This window comes from Schistocerca gregaria, chromosome 7, assembly GCF_023897955.1.
Source record: "Schistocerca gregaria isolate iqSchGreg1 chromosome 7, iqSchGreg1.2, whole genome shotgun sequence".
Lineage (NCBI taxonomy): Eukaryota > Metazoa > Arthropoda > Insecta > Orthoptera > Acrididae > Schistocerca > Schistocerca gregaria.
This window is the reverse complement of record NC_064926.1, coordinates 118,479,447-118,497,747: the sequence shown is the minus strand read 5'-3', so window position 1 is coordinate 118,497,747 and position 18,301 is coordinate 118,479,447. Positions and strand designations below refer to the sequence as shown.

At 38.2% G+C, this 18,301-nt stretch overlaps 1 protein-coding gene across 3 annotated transcripts in view; it reads left to right on the top strand.

Moving 5' to 3' along the window:
* Positions 1–18,301, top strand: part of LOC126282138 (E3 ubiquitin-protein ligase SHPRH) — a 260,470-nt gene that overhangs the window by 180,730 nt on the left and 61,439 nt on the right. For all 3 annotated transcript variants that reach the window (XM_049981638.1, XM_049981639.1, XM_049981640.1), the window contains one exon: positions 9,482–9,645. In XM_049981638.1, coding sequence (XP_049837595.1) covers positions 9,482–9,645 — 164 coding nt within the window. The remainder of the gene's footprint in view (positions 1–9,481; positions 9,646–18,301) is intronic.

Here is an 18,301-nt window from a genome sequence, read left to right as displayed (position 1 = left end):
AATTGTCAAATTGTCACAAAACATGTTAACGTACAATACTCTAAAGTGCATATCACACACCTTAGGTTATTTTTCGTTAGGGTACTCAGTCAAAATCTTACAGTTTCTGTGGGTCCCACCTTCTGTTTTCTTCTTTTACATCTCTCTTGAGACAGGCCCCCTTTCATTAAAATTTGGAATACATTATTAAATATTTGGCAGTATTGTTCCCACAGGCTGTATACGACCCGGGAGATCCGGGAAAAACCCGGGAATTTGTACATCCGGGAGAAAACCGGGAAACACCCATGAATTGTTTAGAATTCTGGGAATTTTTCATTGTTTTAGTTTTCAGTTAAATTTTTGTGATTTTGACTGGTAAGAACCAATACTCTAACAAAGAATATTATTGTATCCCACTACTGCAGAATGATACTGCAACAACAAAACATGAACGGGAGAAAAATAAAACGAAAAAAAAGTTGCAACGGAAATGCGCTGTATACAACAACAAAACAGTCTCGTACAAGCGTCTGCCAACAGTAAAGTGTGTCAGTGGCTTTAGGAACACTATGAAATGCTTTATAACAACAAATTGCCTCTAATGAGCATGATGTGACAACTGTTTAAATTAGATTCATTTGAGCAGTTGTGGGCAGGCTCTTGCTCATGCGCACTTGAGTCGCATATGAGTATATTAGTACCTTCTCCCGCTTCTGGTTACGGAAGTGTGGCTGGGCACCACTACTTAATATTGCCCCAGTTCGTAAATATCATAGATCCGGGGCTGATGCACAGAGCAGTCTGAGTTGTGGTGGAGAGGTGGGTCATCTCCACGTGACCTGTGTTTACATTCAGTGATTTTGTTGTTTCCTCTTTGTTTATTTCTCTCATGTTAAATGATAACAAAACCAATTTTTGTGGCTGGGAGCTATCAAATGAATTAAAATACGCTCGCATAATTACTGCAGGCTAAAATATGTTAATAGTTTCTGATTTTATTTCCACCTTTTACAGTCAAGCATTAATCACCTTACAGAACAATGAAGTTATTTTTGCTGGTTTGCTAAAGAGATTTGGCTTTTATTAATCCTTTCTGCTGAGGCAGTCAATTTATTTGAAACAAAGTGTTTAATTTCACACTATTGGCTAGTTTCAACTGTTCGCTACATTTCAAGTGCACGTATGGCATTATGCTATAATAAAGAACCAAACATGAGTACTGGCACTCCAAGAAAATATACATATGGATGTGCAGTTTAAGTCGAATTTTGCACTTTAATATGGTTTGCGAAATTCTGACACTCTTGAAGTATCATTTGATGACTTGTTTCTTTTATGACATAATGTAAGATCTTTTAATGCTTTACACGTACGAACATATGGGCTTCCTGTTTCATCGTAGCTGCGCAAGCGCGGTGACGCCAGTTTTGCAACTGCTGAAACGAACCTATTTCTATCAGGTCGCGGGAAAATATTGCGAATAGTGGTGTGAAAAGTGTTACATTCAAAGCAGATTTCCTTTTACGCAAGATGAATTATGTGCAAGAATGTACGATGAATTTCTTAAATCACAAAGCGTTTCACTCTCATTTAAAAATCAACTCTTTGAGGACTACCATTTAGAGGTATTTTGAGCCCAGAAGATGAAACATTTGCGTTGTTGTTAAAAATCTTACTGGCACATTTGTGTGTGTATCTTAAAGTGCAACACGCAAAAAAGATCAACATTATATGTGGAAGCTCAGCTTCTCTTCTAGCTTATTAATCTTCAAGACCAATGCTATATGTGTATGCTATGTATATTAATTTAAACCATTAACCTCCATATCGTCTCTCTGCCTTGAGAGCTGTAGATGCATCACGACCCACCAGTCCCTCCACAGTGTTGGCAGGCACCATGTTGGATACATTGTGAGGTCCCTTGGCAGCAGAGTCCGTGGGTAAAATGGGTGACACCTGAGGAATCCCATGCAACATGTCAGATAATCTGCCAGTGCCGCATCCCAAGGCACCAGCCTGAAGATGGCTGACTGTGGCTAAAAAAAAGTCTGCTTCAGCTGTTGGTGAAGTTCAATCAGCCCCTACTGCATCCGCATGCATCAAGCACATATCCTATCCATCCTGGTATTACTCACTTAAGAAGTATTAACTATAAAACCACACACAAAAAACTAAATATGCAACTTGCTTCTGTCCAGGGCTGACTCCTTACTGAGATTTATAGCTCGCCTTCAAAAGAAATGACAACTGTGCAACATACTGTCCCAATCTATGCTTTACATTTACTAAAACCCCAAGTTACACTCCTTTAATACAAAATCATAAATGGAGTTTAAGACTTAAACCGAAAACGCTGAAAAAGCTAAATATGTAACTTACTGCTCTGCTAGTGTGTTACAAGTGCCAGCTGTATATTATAAAAGATGACAAATCAAGGCTTACATATGTACAATATGAATATAGACAGAATATAAAGCTTATGTTTCGACACAGAGAAGCAATGTAAATGATGATAAAAGTAAAAGTAAGATAGATTTAAAAATTTGTGTACCCAATAACATTGTGAGAAAAATTGGCGTGTCAAGATTATAAAAACTGTACAGTTCAATACATTAAAAGTATTGGAATTTTATCTCTTGGAAGATTCACTTCCTGGCATGTTTGAAATTGCCATATTGCATGTTTTATTAATAAAAGACTGAAAATAATTTTTATACTTAATGAAAGCATAAAAAAAAATGTTGCTGTCGATGCGTCATCCAATTAGAGTGTAAATTTACATCCCATAGTGTGTGGAAGTTGAAGCACCAGGGAACTGTGGAATAGAGTGCATTAGCTTTGCTTGGACATATCATTGACTGCTTATATGAGCGTGTTTACAAACATCTAGACACAGCTATGAATTCGCAGAGTAACTTTAAAGGAATTTAAAAGTAACGAAATGGAAGACATCTTATCATTGACTTCTTTCATCTCATCCTGCAATAGATCATTTTTCATAGTTCCTTCAGTTGACAGTGTTGCTATTTGTCGAATATGACCAATGTGTAGTAATTTCATCCTCCTCATGTTCACTGGAATTTTCATTCTGTACATCACTTGATATTTTCATCTGGCTTCTCATCACTGTCACTAAAATTTTATCTTCATCCTCATCTTTTTTTCTGCACCTAAATCCATCTCATTCTTCTGTTCTTTCATATCTGCTTTTGTTCTGTTCACCACTCTCCTTCTGATATTTCAAAAATCCTACCTCCATATCAAGTAGTTCACTTTTCCATTTTTTGCACAACTTTCTTTCATGGTAGTGTGTGTGTGTGTGTGTGTGTGTGTGTGTGTGTGTGTGTGTGTATGTGTGTGTGTGTGTGTGTGTGTGTGTGTGTGTGTACATGCACGTATTTTGTCTATTTTCGACGAAGGCTTTGTTGGCTGAAAGCTCACATTCTGATGGTCTTTTTATCGTGTCTGTCTGCGACTCAGCATCCTGTTGTATGGTGAGTACCAACTATCCTTTTCATTATATTGTTAAGATGTAAGTAATCTATTCAGTGACTTGTGTGTTACTTTGCTACACATAACTTCAATAACAGCAGAAATTATATTTTAATATTGAAGATAACTGCTCAGTGGTAATGTGTAGCTATAATATTGTCCCTTTCACATTCCACAAAGTCCAAAGCTAAAGTACAAGTTCCCCTTTTGCTTGCAAAGCTGTCTGCAGTATGTAACTTGTACTAATGCTTAACTTTAGAATTACACTGACTATAATTAGTTCTAAGTCTCTCTGTAAATTACTAATCAGTTATGTTTTCCCTAATACCATTATCCTATAATACACCATAATGAGGAAGCAAAAGAACTTGGATAAACAGTACAAAGATTAACTATTCCATTTAATGAACAAAATACAAAATATTGAATAACTGTCTCTTCCTAATCACTTCAAATGGACTCTGCATCTACTCCACAGCAAGAACCAACAACACTATTACATTCTGTAAAGTGAGTGATAGAAGTGTACCTTATATTCGCAGCTTTATTTCTAAATGTGAAGTTAACCAAAAACTTTTACTCTTGTCATGTACACAAGAAGAAGTTCTGAAATTCACAACTGTCTTAACCAAGTAATTGCAACAACTTTGTGATAGAGATATTCCTGATTTTAAGTTTGGATGTACTTGGACAGTTTTTAGACTCTGTACTTTTCACACAACTATTAAAAGTACATCATTACCTGTAGTTGTGATGTGAGCATGTTCCACTCTCTCTCTCTCTCTCTTTCTCTTCATTACAGCAATTATTGTCCTCCCATATAATACATTTAACAGAAATGCTTAAATGTAGGTAGGTGATGAGAAAATATTTTCAGTTAATGTCTGACAGATAACACAATGCTGTCTGACGCACTGTAACAGCATTTATTACTTTGAATACTCTTTCAGAGGTACATTACAAAATTATTGTAGAGAAAAATTGTAGTTTGAAACAAATCATATTTGGCAAACTAATTCGCTACTGATGATTTGTTCTACAAATGAATAATTGCACCATACATACCGTAGTTCTTCTGCGACTGTAGTTGACATTTTACCAGTTATATTCCATGCTACTGTTGCTTTAATTGGATTGCTCAGTAAGATTCTTTGCCTATTGTCCATTTATTTCTGCGCAATGGATTCACATATAGTCATCAATTCTCCATTTTCAGTCACTCACCTCGACCAGTAAAACGTATTCTTGACACCATTGTACAGTAGCCTATCTGGAATGATCTCTCTACACAGCTCTCACTTCTCTGACAGTTTACACATAAATATTTGTGCCAATCACTTATGCTATTTGAAAACATCTGGTTATGGATTGCCCAGAGACTGGCATAACACCATTCAGCTGCTGTTTTGGTTATTCCTGTCCCATGCATATGCCCGAAAGATGATGGGATGATACAATTGATGAATATTTGCATAGAGTTGAAGTGACACAAAACAATACAGAAGTACCTGCTCCAGTTGTGACATAAATCAGTCTGAGGCCAGTGACCATTATGTAGCCTCTGATTAAGTTTTATATCACCACTTTATCAGGGCGCTATAATTGACATACCACTTGTCAAAAATTACCAAGTCACCTGTTGATTTTAGTGGCCTAATGAGGCAGTCATATAAGCCATACTAAGAATATACCCACCTGAGGTCAATTTGACTCTATGCCTGTCTGGATTAGAACCACTGCTGCTGCCAGGAAGGCTGCTCTGTGCACTGAATTGTGCATCTAGTGTGTGCCCTAATCATTTACCACATGTGTCGTGTACTGGCCCTGCTGTACTCTGTATGCACATTAAGGAAAATTTCAAACAATGGAAAACCCAGGATGGAATGTGACAATATTAGAGAAGGAAAGTTGCTATTCACCATATAGCAGACACAACCCAGTCCTTGGGCTACAGTACAGATCGGTTTGCATCTATGATTACATATTCGTATTTGTTGGTTTTGCTAACCCATGATCGTACTGTCAGCTCCCATCCTCCACTAAAGACAGATGCATAAGTACAACCTACATTCCAAAAACTAATACAGCCACAAAAGGAATATTATAACTGTTCCGTTCATATACTTTTTGTGGACATAAGTCACTCACCATATGCCAGTTATGTTACGGGGCAAATCTGACATTTGGTATCAGTAGGTTTGCGTGACCCACAATGAATGTGAGAGAAGAGGGAAGGATAGGGGAAGAGAAATGTGGTGATAATACACAGCACGAGTAATGAAGAGAGTGCCACAACTGGATGAAAAATGAAGAGTGGAATATATGAAGGTGGTAACAGTGTCTTCACATTTTGACAGAAAGAAAAACTGGCCGTATTTCTACAGGGAAAAAGTTTGAGGTTGCCAAGATGAAGCACTACAGTTTTTTCCTTAAAAGCATAGATTGAGCTCAGACTGCAGGGCAGCTATTTGGAAGAGGCAAACAGCAACAACGGGAAGAGATTACAGGTACTCAACCTCTGATGTGAGATACTGGGATGCATGTGCACTGAGGAGCTGACGAAGTAGAAGTATTGCGAAATAGTCTCACTACTCTTCTGGCCACATTTGTCCCCACTGAGTGTGTAAAGCACTGACACGATCAGATAGACAAATGTAACACCCTCAAGTATTCATGATTAATTCTAACCATCTGCAGTTTCCACTGCTCGTGCCATGTCAGATTAACATGTCAATACTGGAGATTTGCCAGAATGAATGTTTGCAAAGTTTACATTTCAAATGTTATTAGAATACATTCCACAACTAATGGAGAAGTAGAGGTAAGTGGAAGTCTTCCTGCAGTACTTCCTGCCCAGTTGAGGTGATCACCCAAAGTTACACCACTTCTGATAATTTTAGGTGTTACATTGATCTGAGCTGTAAAGCAAAGTTAACGAGTTTATGTGATTTGCTAAAATCTGGTAGAGTCTATATTGTGATCTTGAGGTTGTTTGTGACACATTTCGTGTCATTAATTACGATAATAAATACAGAGTCTATACTATGATATTTTGGTGTTGACAAAAACCAGACTAATAATTGTCAGAGAAGTTGAATTTGTGTAACTATTCAGTCAGTCAACTACGAAAAATATATTCTGGGGTCTCTGGATGTGACGGTTAGTATGCTAATTTGCTGGTAATCGAAATCTGAACATGGATTTTCTTTCTTTCCCATTGAGTGTTTTCCGTACTGATCAAGTTGTTGCCTGTTGCTTCAGAAGAGAGTTTTATTATTGTCTTTCTTATTGTGTTTATTTTAATATGTTTTAGGTAGAAAATGTCAGGATTAGTTCAATATTCTGTGATTCTTGTGTGTAATAATTCTTTGCAGCATGGGGGCTGACTTAAGCATAAAAAAGTCATACAGTTTGTCAACTGAGGCCTGAATAACAGTTCCTAATTTAGTCTTTTCTATGGAGATTTTTCAGCAGAATCATAGATCTCTTTTCCCTGCTCACAATAAATTGAGCTTGCCTAATTTTGGCGTTTTGAATGTTCTGTTTTACCCTATTTTGCAGCTTTCAGTATTCTTCATAGCATTTGATCTTTGAATTTGATTGTAACATCTGTGACCTGCATCCCTGTTGTTCATCGTTTGCCATAATTCAGGTGTCGATCAAGAGTAGGGGTTTTTGTTGCTTCTGTTATGTGTATGGGAACACGTTTGTCACAGAGTGTTTAACAGTAAGTTCAGGCATTTTGGCCATCTATTGTGAGCTCTCTGATTGTTTGATGCAATTGAATTTCTCAACGGTCCACCTTTGGAGCATCACAATCTATATCATCAATGTTTCAGCTAGTTATGTGATGCAATTTGAGTTCTGGGAGATGTAAGACTAGACTATGAACATTACACGATGTAGTGAGAGGCTCAGAGCCAAAGTATGACTGATGTTTTTTACTTCATCAGTCTTTTTCATTGTAGCTACATTTATAAGAGTGTAAATGTGCCATTAGGGTTGTAATGGAAGAATACTAATGTTTCTAAAATAAACAATTTTCTTAAGTTTATTGTGGGGGAAGTGTGTCTCAACAAGTCTGTTCATCCCCCCATCACTGTGACATACTCATATTGACACTGAAGTGGATGTAATTCTGAGTAGAAGGAAGTCATCGTGCTGATTTTTAGAGGCTTTTACGCAACAAATGCTTCTGGCTCAGTACACATTTTTGATGAACATGATTTCTGACCATCTTTCTTCATTGTGGTTCAACATTCTTTGAGATGAGAACGTATGAGCTGGTCACAGCAGGCAGTTTGACAAACTTGCACCTGTGGTGAAGGTCACTGATCCATATTTCTCATAAGCAATATAACTCACGAACAACCGGAATTTTCTGCATCTGAGGAGGTACCTGCACATGGATACTGAAGGAGAGCACATCACAGAGTTTTAGTTTTCTGAGATCACATACATTTGGTAGTAGAGAGAAATAGGGCTGAGATAGTGATGAGTTAGTTTGAAACAGTTTACCTCTTATTCTGAAATAATGATAGCGAGGGAGTAGAAAGTATAAAATGTAACATTGGAAAATCATTACAGTTGAGAGCAGTAAGAGAAAAGAGATGATTTGGTGGGCTGATAACACCAACAGAAAAAAAATAAATGTATTTACTATGAGACTGTCATTTGAAGATATAAATAAATTTTAAAAAATGCAATTATTATGATTGTTCTTTTCTAATTAGGACCTAACATAACCAAGAAGATGTATTTTTAAAGCAGAAAAGGAAAAGTACAATAACCACTGACCTTTTATTGCAGACAAATGAGAGATTGTAAGTCTGTTTCACCTTTGATACTGTTCACAAGTCATATCAGAAGCAGCCCCCCCCCCCCCCCCCCCCACCACACACACACACACACACACACCTTTTTAGAGCATTATTTCTTCAGTAGTGCTTGTAAGAGTTTTACAAATTTCGTGTAAGATTGCTGCCATTTGTGCGTCCTCTGTGGTTGAGAGTACCCTTTTTGTGAAGCATGGCATTTATGTCAGAGTGGACCAGTTCCAATGTACTTGGAACTGTAGTCTCATCTTCCTCCAGGGACTGGACCACTACTATATGCATTATTGTTAGCCTAGTGGTTTACCATTTCTACCAATGTAAGTATCGGTGGAACCCAAAAAAAATAGCGCTATTGCAAAGGACACTACTGTTGACACAAGATCAACTTGTTCTAAATAATGCCACTCTAGGATACATCTTTCATTTGAGAAAAAAATTGTGAGTCAAACTAAACACATGTTTCAGTATAGCTGTCATTTTCCAAATACTATTTTTCACATCCGAAATAAGATGTTGGCAAAATTCCATGTGAAAAGTCATTTAATGTTATTGAGACTTCATCTGTACTGCCCATATGAATGCTGATGTTATTACAGTTGCCACAGCAGAGGTAGACACTGAAATTGCACTTTCAGTATTCACATGGACTGAGTCTTGATAAATCTTTTAAGAAGTGTGACATGTAATGATGAAATCAGCTAATATTCCGTATAATATCTTGATTTTCATTTATGCCTATCAAGCATTGTCTCGGTGTTTAAGAGCAGCTGCTTCAGATGTTTGTCACAATATCTGTCTTATTAGCAGATAGCACTTCATCAGTGTGTGATGTTAAATTTATCTTCTTGCATGCAGTCATAAATCTTTTATTTGCCACTGGTTTTATAAATTGCAGACACCTCTCAGCTAATTTTCTGAAGTTCAGTAGACCTGTTTGTGATTTCATTGTGAGATTGCAGTCTCTGTATACGAAACATGTTCCATATGGATGATGTGCAAACAAATATGCCTTGCTTGATAGGTTCAAGAATGTTAGATGTGTCTGTGTAAACAATGAAATAATAGTTTGACTTGTCATTGGTACTTCCCATATACCGTTAAGCATACATAAGATTATATTCCTCTCAAATTTTGCTAGTTAAAAGTTCTGTTTGCTATTCTATTTTTTCCAGGTGTTCTCTCTGTGTTTGTGAAAATCTTGTAAAAACATATGAGACTAAATTATTTGCTGTCCATACAAAAGATGAAAGACACTCGTTGGTTGGACAATGCCTTGTTCTTGGCAAGGCAGTACAAACTTCATGGCAGTGGTCTCAAATGGAGCAAGTATTGAGATGTAAGGCATCTAAGAATTATTCACCAGCATGCCACCATATTCAAGCATCAGTGTATAAGTTGTATTTCATGTTCTAATGGTGTTGGAATATGCATGATTACTATGTAACATTTAATAGACTGTTAGATCACTGCTAAGTTATCAGTTTTCCTTGTGAGTAGCAGTATAAGAAGGTAAATCTCATTCAGAAGTATATAAAATTAAAAGGAGACAGATTGTTGATTTTGTAATGCGACATGAAGTACAGCTGACTGTCACATGAGGAGCAGCTGCAGCGTCCACTTGTCATCCACTGCTGGGTAAAACTGTCCCCCAGGCTCCCTCCATCAGTTGTGGTGTCCAACTGTCTCTCCTCATGTCATTTACCCACCATCATTAGCTCATTGCGTTATACTTTCCTTATTTCTTGGAATCCAGCAACTGACTTCTTTGGTCCATATTCAGGTACATTTCATGTCCAGAGCCATTTCTTCTTCAGTTATGTCAGAACTGCAGCCCCTTTACCTAGAGTGTGGCTTCAGAGGCTGTCAAGTCAGTCATGGGTAATATATTTTCTCACGCTTCAATACTGACATTGGTGAAGTTTCTTGAGATTGAAAACAATCAAAACAGTTGTCTGTAGATTTTTTTCACCCTTCTCGTGTGAGTTGTTCCGAGCTCTCAGCACCACCTGAACTTTTCGGGGATGCAACACCTCTTGCATCTGCTTCCTCAGAAGCTGGTGGATCTTCATGCATTATCTTCATGTGAAGATGTGTGTGGCATTGTGAACCTTACATCAAATTCTGTATAAAAAGATGCTTATAGTAGCTTTCTTTTGTCATTAGGAAACAGTGTCATTGCAAAACTTTATGTAGTGCTGAAATATCTTCGCCAAAGTGAAATTAAAGTCCTTGTATTCAGTATATTCATTGTTCTTCCTGTGTAATGGCTAGTGTAGTATGGTCATAATTTAATGTGTTGTAATATATGGCATTGTGTTACCTCTCTTATATTAGGGGGAAACATCAGCACCACAGTCAGCCCTTTTTCTTCAAAATCACAGTGTCTACTCATTTATTTGATGTGAGTATATCAGGTTTTTTAATAAAGAATTACTGACATATACTATGTTTCTCAACATGAAGCTCTGTACAGAAACTTTAGAGATAGTTCCATCTTCTTTGTTTCTAACCATATCCTCAGTCTTCCCACGTTGTAAATGAAAGAGATATGAAGATAAGTCTCCTAACTTCCACAAGTCCACAAACAATTCCATTCCTTTCCCTCACTGATATTCTTCTGGAATTCTTGCATACTGCTGATTTTATGTTTACCCAGTTCTCTGTATGAAAAATGCATAATTCTCCTCTGTTTCTTCTAATATTGGCTGTCATTCTCTTCCAACTTTAATGCGTTTTAGCTGCCTCACCTGAAGGCTGTAAGTTTTGCCTGGATTCATGTGCATGGGTGTGAACAAATGTTCTTTGTGGACTGTGCTAAAGACTGTCATCTGATACTAAAGAATTGTCTCTGCCAGAGGGGTGGTACATCCTGTCTTCATCAGTGGTATCTGCAAAAGGAATTTATATATCTCTGAAACGACATCTGTTTTACTAAAACAAATTAAAACTGTCCAATATCTTAATTGCAGTACATTATGTGCTGAATATCAGTGCTAGGTTAACAGCAGTTACCTATATTGGATACAATAAGCAGCAAAATCAAAATGAATTAAAAAACTTGTTGATACAAGAGCTTGTGCTCCATGAGGAACTTAAGAATTCTAATCTTTTGCATAAGAGTATTATCAGATATGTGATGGGGTAATCTGGTGGTAAATAACTTACTCAGAAATATAGTGACAGTGATGTTGTCTGGTCACAAGAATATAGTATTGGTTGGTGTACAGCCTATTAAAAATAAATGAAAGGATGTGTCTTCGGAATAGGAAAGTTCGTATTTGTAAAGTGCCTTTTTAGATTGAGCTTTGAAGGGGGAAAAAATTTGTAAATATGGATAGTGCGAAGTATGACAGTAATTTTCCAGAAGTGAAGTCCACATGAATTCCAGTGTATTTTTCTTGTGTTTTGAAACAAAACAAAATCGGAATTTTGTGTTTGTTTCTTCACACCTTTTAGCAATGCTAAGCAGAATAGGCAAAATTGAAATGTTCTTTGCTGCTCACAAAACCTGAACAATTACTTTACCTTAACATTCCAGAGCAGCATTAGAACTAAACTTTCCCATGTGTCAGGAGGGTCAACTGTAAAAAAGGGGTGAGGGGAAAACACCATCCTCTCAGAGTACCTTTCCTCTCCCTCTCCCTCTCCCTCTCCCCCTCCCCCTCCCCCTCTCTCTTTTTTTTACGCTGAATGGCATCCAATTTGTATACCTCATTTGGAAATTCAATATTTTCATTATCGAGTATCTGTTTCATAGTGAGCTGTTGCTCTTTACAAACAGTTGAAGAGAGTTTTTGTACAGTCATCTCTGTGTTGCTAGCTAGTATGATATCTTTTGGATGTTTTGTCTATCTGATATAAATTTTCATTTTGCTTTCTTCACTCAAATTGTTTTCATTTTTTACAAAATTTTATTTGCAACACCTATTGTCCATAGAAATACAATTCTGATTTTTTTTTTAATTCTGACATTCTGTTCTGTACTCACTGTTGTTCACTTGAAACTCTTGCCTTCTCTTTAAATATTATCTTGTTCCAATTGGTATCTATATTTTTGTTAGCATTTTCGTATCTGCAACGTACAGGGTGTTTCAAAAATGACCGGTATATTTGAAACGGCAATACAAACTAAACGAGCAGTGACAGAAATACACCGTTTGTTGCAATATGCTTGGGACAACAGTACATTTTCTGGCAGACAAACTTTCGAAATTACAGTAGTTACAATTGTCAACAACAGATGGCGCTTCGGTCTTGGGAAACTCTATAGTAGGATATTTTCCATATATCCACCATGCGTAGCAATAATATGGCATAGTCTCTGAGTGAAATTACCCGAAACCTTTGACAACGTGTCTGGCGGAATGGCTTCACATGCAGATGAGGTATACTGCTTCAGCTGTTCAATTGTTTCTGGATTCTGGCGGTACACCTGGTCTTTCAAGTGTCCCCACAGAAAGAAGTCACAGGGGTTCATGTCTGGCGAATAGGGAGGCCAATCCACGCCGCCTCCTGTATGTTTCGGATACCCCAAAGCAATCACACGATCATCGAAATATTCATTCCGGAAATTAAAGACGTCGGCCGTGCGATGTGGCCGGGCACCATCTTGCATAAACCACGAGATGTTCGCAGTGTCGTCTAAGGCAGTTTGTACCGCCACAAATTCACGAAGAATGTCCGGATAGCATGATGCAGTAATCGTTTTTGATCTGAAAAATGGGCCAATGATTCCTTTGGAAGAAATGGCGGCCCAGACCAGTACTTTTTGAGGATGCAGGGACGATGGGACTGCAACATGGGGCTTTTCGGTTCCCCATATGCGTCAGTTCTGTTTATTGACGAAGCCGTCCAGCTAAAAATAAGCTTCGTCAGTAAACCAAATGCTGCCCACATGCATATCGCCGTCATCAATCCTGTGCACTATATCGTTAGCGAATGTCTCTCGTGCAGCAATGGTAGCGGCGACTGAGGGGTTGCCGCGTTTGAATTTTGTATGGGTAGTGGTGTAAACTCTGCCGCATGAGACGATACGTGGACGTTGGCGTCATTTGGACCGCAGCTGCAACACGGCGAACGGAATCCCGAGGCCACTGTTGGATCACCTGCTGCACTAGCTGCGCGTTGCCCTCTGTGGTTGCCGTACGCGGTCGCCCTACCTTTCCAGCACGTTCATCCGTCACTTTCCCAGTCCGTTGAAATTTTTCAAACAGATCCTTTATTGTATCGCTTTTCGGTCCTTTGGTTACATTAAACCTCCGTTGAAAACTTCGTCTTGTTGCAACAACACTGTGTTCTAGGCGGTGGAATTCCAACACCAGAAAAATCCTCTGTTCTAAGGAATAAACAATGTTGTCCACAGCACACTTGTACGTTGTGAACAGCACACGCTTACAGCAGAAAGACAACATACCACCCACAGACTGCGTTGTCTTCTATATCTTTCACATCACTTGCAGCGCCATCTGTTGTTGAAAATTGTAACTACTGTAATTTCGAAAGTTTGTCCGCCTGAAAATGTACTGGTGTCCCAAGCAAATTGCAACAAACGGTGTATTATCAACAAACGGTGTATTTTTATCTCTGCTCGTTTAGTTTTTATTGCCGTTTCAAATATACCGGTCATTTTTGAAACACCCTGTATCTGTTAAATAATTGCCTGTTTCGTCTGTGTCCATATAACCTTCATTTTCTGGGTATGCTGCATATGTTACTTAATTTAATCCGACATATCTCCCAAGACTTAAATAAACCCTCATGATCCGCATTTCTGACTACTTGTTAAATGAGTCTATTCCGTTGTAATTCCACTATATTAGTCTAGTCACTAGAAATTCTATTTTATTTTAGGACCATGACATTCTGTACATTTTCTGCTGTTTGATAAAATGTAGTCCCCTTCATTGTTAATAACAGAAAATCCTAATTCACCTTTTTGGGGAGGAAGAAGGCAGAGATATCACATTAGCTGAGTATTTCCTTTCCAGTCCAGAGATATACTGCTCACCTTGTGTGTGATATTCAATAAGCCTAATGTGCCTCCCAGCTAGTGCTACATGTTCCACATCTCAGGGGGTGCAGTCTTTGCTGGCCAAGTATGGGTCTTTCGATTACAGAGTTCTGGAGTCAAGTTGGGATCTGGCCTGGTGAGCACCACAAGCCTGCCACACATGCAAAATCTGTGCATGCTCTGGTAACCACAGCATAGTGTGGCAGTGGGTTGTTATGTGTAATGAGGAACAGGATTCTTGATTTAACTGCCCAGATCATAAGCACAGTAAAAATCTTCATTAAAAATAAATAAAAAACAACTTAATAGTGAGGTGAGGGGGTAGTTCACTGTTGAGACAAAACTGTGTTTGTGGTCAACCTCTGGGCATCTAATACAGTCTTCTTATATAAGGCTTACCAAGGCAAGTGGGGCTCTGCCTGGAGAGACTATTATTTCACTAGCTACTTGCGAGATGACTGTGGATCATGCAACTGCTGCAAACACCACTAGCTGCTTGGGTGGACCACAGAGGTTGTTGAAGGCACTGTGGAGGCTTATCCTCCTGACGGTCTGAGTAAAATTAGTTACTGGGCTAAATGTCGTTATTGATGCAAAAAAAATGAAAGAACGTGTATCTGAAAAAGTTCACCCTTTGGTATTCATAGTTTTAGAAGGGCTTGCTCATAGCCTAAAATATGTAAAAAAAACTTTTAAATGGAACCCTGTGATTTGAGACTAATAGATCAAATCAGGTGGAACAAAAAAGAACATTAGAAAAATGGGGTGAGTTTGATGTAAGAGTTGAAACACTCGAGTGACAATGTAGTTGTGTCATAATACCTTGGAAAGGGATATCTCACATCTGTATAGTGTTGTGCAGATAAGGAGGCAGGTGGTGTGTGGGGATGCACAGTGCCAATTGTTGCATGGTACACTCCAGCCAGTTGGTGTAATTCTGATAAACCTGTGTGTTGCAAAGGCTGTGGAGGATGCAGTTCTGATGTAGCTGTAGTATTCATTATGAATGGCATATAAGCAAGAAGTGATAGTGATAGTTTTTGAACATATATGTTTGTGGGGAGCATCATAAGCAAAAACAGTGACCCAGTGTGGTGCTTACCACAGTTTTGGCAATTGCAGGACAGGCAATAGATGTAGTGTGAGGTGTGGGAGAGAGACTGGGAGCATGCTGGCGACAACACAGAGCATTCTCTGAGTAGAAGGGATCAGGAAGCTGCCGCCTAAGTTGCACAGCACTGTAGCAGAAATTGTGAAATTCTGTTGCACATTGTCAGCTCATACATGGTTTTCTCCTATGGCAGGAGGACCAATCATTATGTGAAACGTGTGAAACACATGTATCCAAGTAGTGTAATTTAATTTTGTGTGTTTCATTTTCTGAACTGAGGATTGGTCTGCGTCTTCAACAGCCCCTGCCCTCTATTTTACAAGACAATGAGAAGAGTATGGTACAGGTTTTAGGATTTAGCATTTTTTCTAGCCTCCTCCTTAATGCAGTGGAAGGTAGCATTTAGCATGTTACAAAGTGGCTGTGTACTAATCTGTGATCACTGGATTGCACTCAGTATCTTGTTGGTGGAAGTTCAACTAATTGCTGTAAACTGGTTTTGTGATATTTCTCAAATAATGTACACAACACAGTTTTTGATTGCTGTCACTGCTTTGTACATTGTCAGTGCTCACAGTAATATGATGATCATTCTCAGTTCTTATTTAGTATTGTAATCACTGGTAGTCACCTCCAAAAAAGTCTGACTGTGACTAAATTTTTACAGTGCACTTTCATATATGGGGTCTCACAGTTTGAATATCAAAGTTGACTTTCGAGTACACACTCACTGGACACAATAAACTTTCTGATCACTTATTGAAATAAACCAGTGTCCATGCTGTTAACACTAAAATACTCAGACACAACTTGAATTCAAGTTACTCACAGATTGACTCTGAGAAGTTCATGAAACATAAGCCATTATAAAAAAAAGTTGCTTATCTAAATGCTAACCACAATTTTTTAAATACATCTGTGTTGCGCATACTAATACTAGAAATAAATTAAAGATTCTTCGGCAGAGTGAGTTATTTAAATACATGCATCTGAATATTTTATGATCTCAGGAAATATATATTTGTTAAGAGAAATGTGTGGTTGAAATTTACAAGAGTGAACGAGCTGTATGCTCAGGCAATAATTTGGTTTACATTATAAGTGATTAGTTAGCAGTATAATAGAGATTACAGTACTATTTTGTATTTGTACTCTGAGAATTCCCTATTTACTAGTACAGTTGCCATATTTGAAGTTATGTTAAATTGTAAGGTGCTGCAGTCATGGACTGTGCGGCTGGTCCCGGCAGAGGTTCGAGTCCTTCCTCGGGCATGGGTGTGTGTGTTTGTCCTTAGGATAATTTAGGTTAAGTAGTGTGTAAGCTTAGGGACTGATGACCTTAGGGACTGATGACCTTAGCAATTAAGTCCCATAGATTTCACACACTTTTTTTTCCAAACTTGAGAATCTAACAGGTATAGTATCTCAAAAGGCAAAATTAATTTTGATTATGTCCGAACTTTAGTTAAGATTTTCTTCAAATTTAATTAGTTTCAGGAAAATTGAAATATGTTGCTTAAAGTCTATATTCCAGTCTTTCTAATAGTACGTGTCAAAATGCCAAAAAGACTAACTCATCCAAAATTCATTGTTATGTGCTGTAGTAAAAATTTGATTTAATTGTTACTTTTAATTTACGTGGTTTCAGGAAGAACTAAACATTTTATTATAATCAGCATATTGCCAATTAACGCCTGAATAATGAAGTTGCATGAGAGATGGTGTGAATAACATTTTTACCATTTGTGCATGCACTATATACAAGGTGTTCATTTTAACTGAAGATATTGAAATATCTCAAAAACTACACATCGGATCAAAAAAAGTTATAATTCCAAATTGTTTGTCTCAGAGTGGGACATCAAATGGTACCACACTCAACCAGCCAACGCACCTCATGCATGGGTGGTGGGGGGATGCGAGGGGGGAAATGGGAACCCCCATTTTTTATTGCAGATTACAATTCTACAGCAAAATCTACATATGTTTAGTGTGGAGAATTTTCTTCATTTCCACAGATGATGCTGTAGTCAGATGAGTAGAAATGGATATTCAATTACCCAATGGCATGTGGGACCCCACCTCCATGCTGTGACCGTAGGACAGGCCAGCATTGCATAACTTATGATTGCAAAACCCCATTCACCGCACTGTGTTTTTTGAACATATCAAATGGATGACTACTTGAAGCATCACCATGGCCATATAGTGAACTATGATGTGTCATAACAGGCAGTACACACAGTACATGCAGCCATAGAACATATAGTGGCTCTGAACATTACAGTACACACACAGTATTTATTGCCTGCACACCCACCTGTCATCTGGATAATAGAGGTGCAAGTGGACGATGAATGTTGCAGCCACGCAAGAAGAAATTGAAATGATATTTATTTATGGAGAATGTGGTAGAAATGTTGAGGCTGCTGTTGCCTTGTATGTTTTCCAGAGAAAGCTCGCTCTTTTTTGTTCTTTTACAAGGTTGTGAATGTCTTTGTCTGATGGCAGCTACAGACCGGCAAAAGGTACAAAGCAAATGGGTTACAGGGGAAGTAATAAAATAGCTGTACTAGTATCAGTGCACCACAAAAGCATCCAGCAGTTATACTGCAATTCCGGTATGTCCATAGATAGTCTTGTCACAATACTGCGTTGTCATAAATACCATTCATACCATGCGTCACTGCGTCAAAAACTCCACGGCAATGATTTCCATAATCAGGCAGTGTTTCATGAATGGGCACATCAACAAATGCAAATAACCCCCCCCCCCCCCCCCCATCCTTAACCAAGGTTCTATTTTCCAGTGAGTCTACATTCACAAACCATGGTATTGTTAACTGGCTTCACTGGAATGTAGACAATCCC